The 12776-nt window shown below is 33.6% G+C and overlaps 1 protein-coding gene across 8 annotated transcripts in view; it reads right to left on the bottom strand.

Moving 5' to 3' along the window:
* tnrc18 (trinucleotide repeat containing 18) overlaps positions 1–12776 on the bottom strand; it is a 138340-nt gene that overhangs the window by 79872 nt on the left and 45692 nt on the right. For all 8 annotated transcript variants that reach the window (XM_039776506.1, XM_039776505.1, XM_039776511.1 and 5 more), the window contains exon 3: positions 7627–7803. In XM_039776506.1, the coding sequence (XP_039632440.1) occupies positions 7627–7803 (177 nt within the window). The remainder of the gene's footprint in view (positions 1–7626; positions 7804–12776) is intronic.

Here is a 12776-nt window from a genome sequence, read left to right as displayed (position 1 = left end):
GTGTCCCGAGATGTAGTTGTAAAAATCTCATCTCTATTGACTTTGCACAAGCTTGCCTACACTGACAGGAAAAGAGACATGGTAAGGAGTAAAGTGACCTGAATATTTTACTTAAAGCAATAAAAAATTTCAACAATAAAATGGTTAGAAACAAAAATTAATTTTTGGGTATATTTTTAAACACATCTGAAATAGGCCATAAATAAAAGCCTCATTTACATTACATTCAATTTAAAATGGTCGATAATGTTTTATGGAAAGAAAACTTGGTCAAGTGATCTGGGTAAGCTTTGTTGGTAAAATGTTACCCCCTCCTACTAGTCCAAAATGTTTGGCTCTTAGCATTGCTACCGTTTCAGAGTGAAGAGAAAACAAAAGTGCAAGTGCGTACTTCTTAGTTGCACAGTAGGTCTATGTGGAAACAGAGACAAGAGACCGTACTTTTGCTGTCCTTTCCCTTTGATTACATACTAGACACTTCCATTCAAGTACACAGCTATTGCAAAAATATTTTTTTCACAATTTATTACAGTTTACATTGTAATACCATGTGTTGCACTTAGCAGTGCTAACAAAGTAAGTCTATTGCAGTAGAGTCAGTTCCTATTACACATTGACCATGTTGGCCATATATGGAAGTATGAATTTCAGTGTACTATATGCATGTGACAATACCACTATTACCACCACCAATACCACAACCACCACCATCTAAGGAGTGTCAAACACCTAGCTCATTAATAGGTTTGTTACACTAAAGGGTGGGCAACATATTCTGCTTTGCAAGCTTTTCTTATAAATATCACAAACTGTTGTGACAAATGTTACATATTCAATTTTCTGTTGCCCTCAAAGGTTAAACAAAAACAAATATTGTGCCATCATTGATGCTTTACAATGGAGACTACACTTTCTGCACTTAAAATTAATAATGAAGAGCTCAGGGAGCAAATACATTTATGTCAGTATATGTAAATGTCTATTTACATTGCAAAATAAAATAGACAATGTTGTGTCCAACACTTTGACAATCTGTATACATGTCACAAACACTTCAGTAATATTAATATCTTGCTTCCCTCAAAAAAATTACACGAAATAAAGGCCATCCACTTGATAGATGCGAAGCATAAATTGCTAAAAGGCCTCATGAAGGTGAATAGACAAAGGTCAGGTCACATTAACAAATATTACCAGAAAGACCATGTGCAACTATAATGAGAAAGCCAGCAAACAAGCAGAGCACTTACAATAATGCACCTGATTCTAAGATAAATTTGTACCAAAGCCGTTTCTTTCCACCGACTAAAAAATTATCTTATGTTATACTAATATGATGCAAAAATGCATCAGGATGGTGGCATGCTAAATTAAATATTAACCAAAAATAATATTTCTATGAAATAATTTAAGTAGTTCAAGTGTTAATTATTGCATAATTGGATTAGAACACTAATAGAATCTAAAGAAGACCAACTTTAAACAAACTTCAACAAATAATGGCAGCTGACAGCAAGAGGATGCACTTTGGTGTGCAAGTATTCAGATATCCACAAAAACACACCCATAATCATAAACAGAAGGTGTAAGACATAAAAACAAATAATAAAACAGCAAAATGATGTCCGTTTTACGAAGATGATACTTTAACATAACTTTAACAGATAACACCTGTCTAGTAATATGTATAATTCCTTTCTGCCTCCAGAGCAGCCAGGACTCTTAGTGCCATGGATTAAATAAGACATTTCTTAAGGGATGACTGTGCACACTGAATATATCAAGACACCTCGGTTTTGGCAAAATATTTAGACTGTAAGCATCTCGGACCACCACATCCCAAAGGTTTCCCATTGGATCAAGATCTGGAGACTGTGCAGTCATATAAAGTCATTGTCATGTTTGTAGACCCAGCTCAAAATGGTATGTGTTTTTATATTAGTTTGAAAAAAGGCGACCTGTGTCCATAAAAGGATGCACATGGTCTGCAACAATGCTTAGAGAAGCTGCAGAATTAAATAATGTTTCCTTGCTTATTGAAAGACCTAGCAAAAACATTCCTTGTACCAGCACACTACCACTCTGCAAGGATAAAAGCAAGTAGGATGGATTTACAGATTCATGCTGTTTATGCAAACTTCTAACTCTGCCAACTATGTGTCAAACCAGATTTGTCAGACCAAGTAACATTTCTGATCTTTAGATCATCTAGTTTTGTTATTCATACTTCCACTATAGCCTCTGTGCTCTGTCCTTAGGTAGACGGAGTATGGAGAGCCAGATGTCTGCTGTTGTAGCCCATTCACTTTAAATATCAGACACACTTTGTTTTAAAATATATCCTTCTATACATCACTGTTGTAGTGAGTACTTGTGGCTTTGTTGCTACTCTGTTAGTTTAATTCTGGCCATACTTGTCTGACTTCTCTCATTAGCAAGGTATTTTTCACTCAAAGAACTGTCGTTCCATGGATTTTTTTTTTTTTTTTTTAAATTGGCCCATCACATGTAAACTCTACCAAGTGTATTATATGAACATTTCTGGACAGCAGTCATTTCACAGATACAAGAACCACCAGGAGTGCTACCAACAGTCCTACTACTACCAAAGCTAGAAAGACCATGCATCTTTCCAATCTAATGTTTAGTGGAACAACAATTAAATTGTTTCACCACATATAATTGCTCTAAACTATACTTTGTTGCAGCCACAAGATTACATGTTTGGAGGACCAGGCCATTTGGTGTTAACAAAATGGATGTCCCATTAAAAAGTGGTCGCCAAGATGATGAGACTAATTATTAAAATATGGCAAACCAAATACTGTATTGAACAGAAAAAAAATGTTCTGCTGAAAAGGAAAAAAATATTGCCTAGACCTTCACAAATAACTATGTTACAGTGAACCAGGTTCACTTTAAAATTGATTTTTTGAGAACAAATGAAAAGAAGGGGAGGCATTTTCACGTCAGTAAAATTTCACACTAGGCACGATCACCAAACAGCTTTACAACAGCATCAAAAATACAAAGCAAACCAAACAATGCACTTCATGTAGAACAGTAATCATAGTAAACTAAGGAAAAGGTCAAATTAGGACTCACAGATTATATAATACTTCTGTTTTAATACCTCAGTAAGTTACGGGACTTCTTATATTCATGCATGTTTAAGTTCATAAAGTAACTCACCTTTTAATAGGCAGTTTTAACATATTTTCAGAGTTTAGAAGTGCAAGTTGTTTTTGTTTATATGATAAAACATTTGCAGTTTCCTTCTCTGGATGAGGCAACATAGAACCTTTGTGTTTTTCCCCCTTTCCATTTTAAGCTAACAGACCACCCTCTGCATGGAAGCAAGTAAGCAGTTTAAGATGGGGCAACTGCTCCTACACCAAGTCTATAATTTACAGGGAAACATGATTCACAAATAACATGTTTAAGGAAGTCATAATGTCAGCAATGCTTTGAACGGCTCTTGAAAGCTTCCATTTTGTGCTTTGCCTTTTCTAAACAAATGGTAGATTTCAAAACAAAATATTCAGAAGTGCACTATGCACATTAGCAGGTTTACAGGGGCTGCTACTCTTATTTCAGAGCAAAGAGTATAAAGTGGTCATTACTAAACAACTTAAAATGAAAGAACATGTTACAAAAGAAGGAGTGAAAGCATGTCCGGCTAATTTCAATGTAAATTATGTTCATGCTGCTTGGTTCTGTGGATGGAAAGTTATTAAAAAAAAAAAAAAAAAGTGCACAATTGAGTTAAAATTTTATTTAAAAAAAATAAAGTTAATTGAATTCACTTATCAATTTGCTTCTATGCTCAATAGCAGTCGAAACTTGCCAGTGATTTGACCTTCTGATTTGTTAAAGCATGTTATATATGCTCGGATACATGAAATACTTACCTCCTTATAATATCTTTACTTGCTATTCTTTACATTTTTTATTGTCTAAGTGCACACCTCTACAAGGTAGAGATTATGTGATATGCCATGGTAGCCAATGAATGAGATATTACTACAAGTGACCCCAACCAATAAACAGGCTTATTTTTGTTTCTAATCTGGTATGTTCTTATTAAAGCAGCTCATTGGGCTATTCATATTCCAACTTTCTGTTAGTTATTTAGTCAGAAATAGAAGCTTGGCAATCAAAGTGACTCTTTCTCTCTCCTATTCTATTTTACTTCCCAGCATCCTGTTATATTACCAAACTATTGTCACTGTGCAATGAATGAAACATTATTGTGACTTTAGGAATTAAAAGTTACTAACACTATGTCAAAACACCAATATTCCCTGGTACACTGATTGTGCAGATGGATTCTAGTCTTCATTTTTTTTTCAGAATCTGGTTAGGCAGTTGCAGTGTAGTATAAAAATGTTTCATGTGCTGCAGATGAAAAGCTCACTTTAGCATCATCTACTCATTCTACTATCACCACAAGTTTTTGGCAAATGCAACTTTTATAATTATTTTTTGAGAGAAAAATTGATTTCCTTAACCAAAAAAGATTTTAAAAAGTTTAACAAAATACAGTACCACTGTGATAAAAACAAATCTCAAACAGAATATTAAATTAAAACCACAAAACGGAATTGACAAAAACTCTGGTGCTTTAACTAGAGTAATTAGACTCTAAAAGAGACCTAAAACAAAGTAGTATTCTATATCTACCATTAGTCTCCAATTCCCTTTCTTAGCTTTTGTGATTATGAATTAACTGGCTGATCACAAAACCTATTTTTTCTGCATCTGCTTTTTTAAGCTTTACGATAATTTAGTTGCACTGCTGTTTTACGTGAGGTATTGCCTTAGGTTAATTAATGTATAGGTCTTTTTTTTTTGGCTGTGAACTTCCTGTAAACAGACAGCAGCAAGGCAGACTTTATCAGACAGACAGAAAATTGGAATATTGCCCTTTACATTAAAGAAAGTGGAGTAATATACTGAGAAAAAGGAATTGGATGAGTCATCCAGTATAATTAGACAAATGGCAGGAAAACCTACTTTAATGAATTTAGACCTTTTTATTTTGTCTTTTAACTAAAATGGACACTACTTGTCTGAGTTTAGAAAGTGAGCAAGTCTATGTTTAGTACAGCAGCTCACATTTTCAATTAGAAACTGAAAAGATACAGAAGAATTTGAAATAGCTGCTTAGTAACGTAGAGGCTTGTTAGCTTAAAAGCAAATATTGTTCATTGTACTTGTAGATTTGTTAAGCATTTTAGTCGTGTATCTTTTTGAGAAACTTTTTATGAACAGCTTTTTTAGGGGTTTGTACTGTGTTTATTATTTGTTTCATACAGCATTACTTTTGGTAAGAAACAAGTACTGTTTAATTAAAATGGTAATCTGTGTTTACAATTACACCTCAAGAAATAAGACTGTCTAGCTGGTACACTGTTAAAAAAAACTGTGTAGAGTAAATGTATATTTTGAACAGCAAAAAAAGGCTGTAGATCACGATTAAAAATGATTCTAAACTATAAGTGTATGCATATTTAAGCAGTGTTTAACTGCCAATGTCAATTAAATTAATCAAAGTGTGAGAATATGTAACATTACAAAAGAAATTAATACAATGGTTAGAATTATGAAAAGAACTTTATTTTCTTTTATACCGTATGTGTTAAGGATAAACATTTTCTTTAAATATAAGTTAAAAAAAAAAACAACTACGTAATTTAACGTAATCATGTTTATTTTAGTGTTTTCATCATGGAACAATAAGCCTAAAGAAATTCATTTTGTTAATAAAAAATGAACAGGTAACACCTATTGTCTATATTTTAATTATAAAAGTACCAAAGTTTTATAAGTGTAGCAAAGTACACTTTAATAAAAAGCAAAAAAAATAAATAAAAAACTGGTAACAGAATCAGCCAAGAAATCATAACAAGTAACAAGAAATCCATGATCAGTATCGGCACTAAAATGGAGGATTACAACATCCCATCCCTAATTACAGTTTACATTATGAGAGCTCACTGGTTTCTGAAAATGCACATGCAAGCATACATTCAATAGGAGTATATTGGGACTTTTGAAATAACTTAACATATGAGAGGGAATAAGCCAAAACTGATGGCACAATTTAGAGTCCCCAACCCCATCTTTCAGTCCATCCTCACTTGGTTCTACATCATGTCTTTATTTTGTAACCCATTTGTCCAAATCATTGTCAATCAGGCCCACAGTCTATAACCAAAGTACTGCGTGCAAGGTGGAAACCAACAAGGTATGCCAGGTCATACTACAGCATTCATGCAAATACCCACACTTATTCATACTGGTCCAGTTTAGTTACCAGTCTCACTTATGCATCTGTACAGCTTTAGAATGTGGCAAGAAAGGTAGAACAACAGGAAGAAGACACACAATGAAAACATGCAAATTACAGAAAGGCATACCCAAGCCAGGATTCAGACACAGCATTGTGGAACTATGAAGAAGTACCACTAACCACTATATTATTACAACTCAATCAACACATAAAATTCAATCCATGAATGTCACCATTAAAACAACATTTCACTAAGAGAACTGTACAAATGGAGAGCACTGCCTAAAATAGTTCTATATAGAATATAAAACAACAAATAAAATAAAAAGGTTCATTACGGTATGGGCCTGGCATGCATGTTTAGAAATACATGAATGAGATATTGTGGAGTTCTGAAACAAAACCTGAACAGATCCCCGTAAAAATAATTACATTTTTCATAATTTAGAGTTATATTGTGGTGTAAGAAGATTCTTCCAGTTGAGTAAAATTAGTCTTCATGCAAGTACTATAGTACAGTATATTATAACCAGCTTTTATTCAATCTGGCATTGCTATAAATATTGCTGTTAAAACATTAGGAGTGATTTTTAATCCAAGTCTATCAGAGAGATTTTGATAAATTATATTTGTTTTAGTCTAGAATATTATTCTGCACTTTAAACCAACCAATTAAAAAAATTATGAGGTAACAGATAGTAAAGCAGAGTATCCCAGTTTTTGAATCAATGATGAATTTGTTTCAAGAAAGCATGGAAGAATAGGATATACAGTATGACATTCTACATTTATTTACGCATTAAAAAACAAGAAATAAAAATAACATATACACATGTATATCACAACAAAGAATATTTTACTACTACAAGGACCATTTAATATTAAAAAGCAATAATGGAAAACTTAGCAAAAATGTTCTTGTAACAATTCAGTTGAAACATTACTATCTCCTAAAATTGATTTTAGCCTGTCCACACATACTATACATTAACTCAAGTATTTTTCTGAAAAATACTTTTCAGGAATCCATTGAGACTTGTTGTTCCAACTTTGATTCTAATTTACCTATGTCAGTTTAATATGCCAATAGGAGTACATTCCATAAAGGAGGAAGAAAACATTCAACTACCATCTTTTGCTTGTATAGCAAACTGTAAAATAAACAAACAAAAAAAAAAAATCTGACGCACATTAACAACTCACATACAATTAAAAAATGACGAATTATAATTTATGACAAATGAAAAAGCTATACAATATAAATAATTTTCAAACATAATTTTTACATTTTAAGACAAAAGAGTGTCAAAAGAATTGCCAAAACTGGTTACCTTCATGTGGGTGAGAAGCCCACAGATGTGCCATTTGGAGATTGGAAGGAGTGGGCGCTCTGAATGATGCATCAGCTGGGAGTGAAGAGGGGGTGCCCTGGGATGCTGAGGAGCTTCCTAACCCGCTTCCAACATAACCACTAAGAAAAGTACTAGAGCTCCCAGGAAAGGCATCACCTAAAACAAATTAGATAAAGTATTTAGGGAAAATATCATTGAAAATAAATAAAGAGACAAATATATTGTAAACATGTGCCTGTCTGCCTAATAAGTTTAATGTCCTGTTTTGATAGGCTGTAGTCCTGTCCAAGTTGGTTTCTACATTGTCTACAATGCTCAGAAATAGGTTCTGACCTCTCACATCCCTGATTAAAAGTGAGAATTTACATTTCTATCAATATTTGTAAACATTTTGTCTTTAAACACAGTTACGGAAAACACACTTTTACATTGCACATATAATTAAAATGTTTTCTTTGCATAATCAGTAGTCCATTTGTTATTCTGCAGACATCATGTTCTTTATTTATTAGATCATTTTTCATTTTTTGTACAGGGGAGTGGGGACAGTCATAATTGCTTCCTCCTGCTGTGGTAGCTTTTAACGTGTATACTTATAAGAAACATTATCTTGCCAAAACAAAAAGCTCAAAGGCTCTTATTTTTGTTTCTTCACTCTTAACCGCATGCAAGTCAGCAGAATTGGCTTGTGCAACAAAGTGACAAAAGAGTTCAGATGTGTTTTTGTGTGCTTTTTTTTTGGCCTTTAAAGAAACATGTTAAGTTAGTGCTGACCGGGAACAAAGATGAATATATTTTTAAAAAAAGGGAACAAGAGAAGACTGACACTGAATACAAGTTCAGCATGACAATTTCAAAATAACAAAAAAGATATTTACAAACACTTTTTAGCAAGGCTGCATCTATACGAGTACCTCTTAAATGATTTCATTTATGACTTTCTAGGCCTTTTTAAGCAATAAAAAAATAACAGACTTCAAGGGTTGATACTGACACAGCAATCTCAGTATCTTGTCTGAAATCAACTGTAGCAGGTACAGCAAGTTCATATATACAAAGTCTTATCTATGCTTGTGTAGTTTTAAGTATACTCTAATACAAGGGTTTTCAGACTCAGTCCTGAGGACCCACTGTGGCTGCAGGTTTTTGTTCCAACCAGCTTCTGTTTTTAATCAGACTCCTGGACTACTTAAGTGATGTGTTATTTCCCACATTCTGTGTTTTGAGAACAATATAGAAATTAGAAAACTAAGTTTGGTAAAAAAATAAATAAATAAATAAAAAGTACTAAGCAGTTGCATGGGTATGGTGTACATTTTTGTTTTAACAACATTTTTGTTCTACTTTTACAGGTGTTCTAATTGTTTAATCCATTATTTGCTAATTAGTGGGTCTGACACTGAAGTAGTTGCAGCCTTTAACGATTCAGTGTTGTTTGCCTGGGTATCTGCTCTGCTAGTTTTTAATTGTCATTATTAAGATACAATGAAGGGAGCAAACTGTACAGAGAAAGGGCAAAATATAATGAAATCAACAAAAGAGAATTAAGAATTTAAATCTATAGCAAAAACAGCTATATTTCTAAATGTCTTATATATTTAAAAATCATGCTGCTGTGCTTTTCTGAATGTAGAATAAGAGGGAAAAAATGCCAGCTAATTAAATGAGACCAGTGTTATCATTTATCACACATTATGAACCTGGCTGGAACAAAAACCTGCAGCCACAGTGGATCCCCAGAACAGAGTTTGAAAACCCCTGCTCTAATACATGGCTGACAGCTTCAATATAAAAGATGAGAATTTTGTTTTCCTCTCCACTTTTACCAACTATTCTAAAAAATGTGTACATCTTTCGAGTTGCATAAAGTGCTTCCTTCCTTATAAAACATACACATTTCACAAGCAAGGAAAAAGAGGTGAACTAAAACAGGAAAATACTTGCATGCATTCCACAGTTAAATTATACTAACATACAACTAACAAAAATGGTAAAAAGATTATGCTTATTTTATGTAATAAACAAATATTAAATCATACTGCAACCTTTTTAGACTCTATTAGAGAATAAGAAAAAGAAAAGGAGAGAAGATATGATTAGAAAAATGTCTGATTAAATGGGAGATTGAGAGAGATAAAGAAAATGAGAGGATGTTAGGTTGAAGAGAACAGACCATTCCAGCCAGTACAGTCTACTGTCTCTTATTCATGTATGTATTCATAACCGTCTTAATCCAGATAAAGGTCACCAGGGCCTGTGACTAATCCATCTTAGGTGCAAGGTGGCAAACAACTCTGGATGGTGAACTATTCCTTCACATGGAATACTTACTGTATGTAATACTTTTATTCATGCCAGGTCTGATTTTGAGTAATACATTAGCCTAACATGCAGGTCTTTAATACATTGAAAGAAGTCAGACATAGGAAAGGTCTTGTTGAAAACACCACACAAAATGTCCGGGACAGGATTCAAACCTAGTATTTGGTAGTCATGAGTAAATTTGTCAAAAGTATATAAATATTGATAGGTATCAATTTTAACATTTTAAATTACTTCGACACTCATTTTTCATGGTTTCGATTTAATTCGTACATTATGAATGCACTTCCAGTTCACCATGGCTGGAGTTGTAGCCCGGTTTCCATCCCCTCCAGAGTGGCCTCTGGAAACACTCTGGCTTTGTGGCAAATGTAGATGTTAAACCAGAAGATACACTACATGCAAGCCTCTATGCCAGATTTGCAAGTGAGTCAATACAAAAGAAATTGCGAGGCATCCTATTTCTAAACTACGGAAACATTAATAAGAATAAACTTGTAAACTCGGGGGCAAATTAGGCAACAGGGTTCGCCAGTCACTCTCATTTTTAAAACCTTCATCGCAAGGTCTGCTGTCATAGAGCATTACTTTCTTTTATGATGTGGGAATTTAAAATTATGTTTCATCACATTTACTATATAAATGTAAGGTGCTATAACTTTTCAGTACTCAATTGAATTAATCTACTCCGTGTGCTCAAACTTCAAGATGTGCTTAAGAGCGTGTATTTAGTACATCAAGACTCATTTGTAGCCCAACATAAGCATGCCATGACATCACAGAAGAGCATGCCGACATGCTAATCTTTGCTGCAGAAAATTTGGAAGATATAAAGAGAAAATGTTTTTTTGCACTATTGCTAAGCTTAAGTGATAATTATACAGAAAAGTAACACACAGCTCCCGTTCACAAAAGACCGCATTAATGCACTTTTTCACTTGAATGTTTCATTTCTTTATGCTTATTGTTTAAAAAACGATTGCAATATTTATTCAATTAACATTTAACAAGGTTTATAACATTTCTTTGTACTACCTTGGTTGCAGTATTCATTTTCATCAATTTAAAATAGATTGCGGACCGGATTTAAACTTCTTTGCTTTTAATGGTTTACAAACCTTTGCTTACCTTTTACAAAAGACTGCAGTATTTGAAGTATTTGCATTAAATGACTAAATGTTCCATTGTTTGTTTCCATCAATGTTAAGATTTTAATTTGTACAGAATTATAATATAAATATTTTTATTGTTACATTATATACTGTATAATGTATTGAAAACAATATTCAATTTAAACACTTTTCTCGAAGTTTGACATTTTGCCGTTGTGACAACCCTAGGAATGAGATAACAGTACTAACTACTGTAGCACTACGATGGCTTCTGTTCCAAAACATTGTCAAGAGTTGAAGGTCTCCAGGGAGTTCCTTTTAAATATAATACTGGATGCCTTATTCGAGGCATATTATATGTTGTCCTCCAACTGCTGAAATACATTTTAAAAAATATTCATGCAAATGCATTCTTAATTAACTTTTACCAATATCCTCACATTCTTTCTAAAGAACAGATTTCAAAATAATGACAGCCCACTTCCTTCACAATTTTAAATTATGTATGTCACCCTTTACTGAAGATATCAAAATTAATCTTTTCAGTATAGCACTTGAGGTCAGATAAGCATGAGACGGAGTTTTGGCCATACTTTCACTGCACTGTGTTACATAAGTGCAAACCTGTTAGTGTGGTGCCAATACCATCATGCTCTGAAGATGTTCCTCATTAAAGTGGAGTCTATGAATTTGTTAAAGCTGAAGGAGAACAGATTAAGTACAATCAATCAATCAATCAACATTTATTTATATAACACATATTCATACAAAAAAATGTAGCTCAAAGTGCTTTACAAAATGAATAGAAAAATAGAAGACACAATAAAAAATAAACATAAGTCAACATTAAACGATGTTTAATGAGTGCAAAAGAGCATGCTTCATTCTGAAGCTTGGAAGATTACCCTTTCATTGCTTAATCATTTCAAGCAAAAGGCCAAAACACCACCAACATGACTAAAATTGCAAATATCTTTGAGTGGACTAGTCAAGGTCCCAACCTCAGCAAGAAACTATCCATCCATCCATTTTCTAACCCGCTGAATCCGAATACAGGGTCACGGGGGCCTGCTGGAGCCAATCCCAGCCAACACAGGGCACAAGGCAGGAACCAATCCTGGACAGGGTGCCAACCCACCGCAGGACACACACAAACACACCCACACACCAAGCACACACTAGGGCCAATGTAGAATCGCCAATCCACCTAACCTGAAATAATTAAAAAATGTTGGTTCATCAGCTGGTGAAAAATAACAACAAAACATATTATGGATGTACGCCATTCCTAATTACTGTGCAAAGTTGAGACACACCAAAATAATGGCTTTTACTCCAGCAAAATGTGTCTCAACCAAATATTAAAAGGGTGTGGTCAAAATGTAAATGCAAGTAGCACATATTGGTTGTTGACTTGATTTTTCATTAACAAATAATTACTTTTTGATAATAAAGTTGCAGTCTAAACATAGATTGTAAAAATGCAATACAGTATTCTAAAATTTTTCAGTATCCTTAAAGCTCATACCCCACAGTCCACAGATTAAGTCTAGTAGCTCCGCTACAGTCCTTTTCTAACCTACCAATCCTCCAGTCCTTCATGATGCTATTAGAGTTTGCACTTTGCAGTCACAGAAGTAGCATGGAGGAAGATAAACAATGAAAAAGAGAATTAGGAACAGAGTTAGCAGCAGG

This window comes from Polypterus senegalus, chromosome 13 (genome assembly GCF_016835505.1).
Source record: "Polypterus senegalus isolate Bchr_013 chromosome 13, ASM1683550v1, whole genome shotgun sequence".
Lineage (NCBI taxonomy): Eukaryota > Metazoa > Chordata > Cladistia > Polypteriformes > Polypteridae > Polypterus > Polypterus senegalus.
Note: the sequence above shows the minus strand (reverse complement) of the source record. Positions and strands in the feature narration are given on the sequence as shown.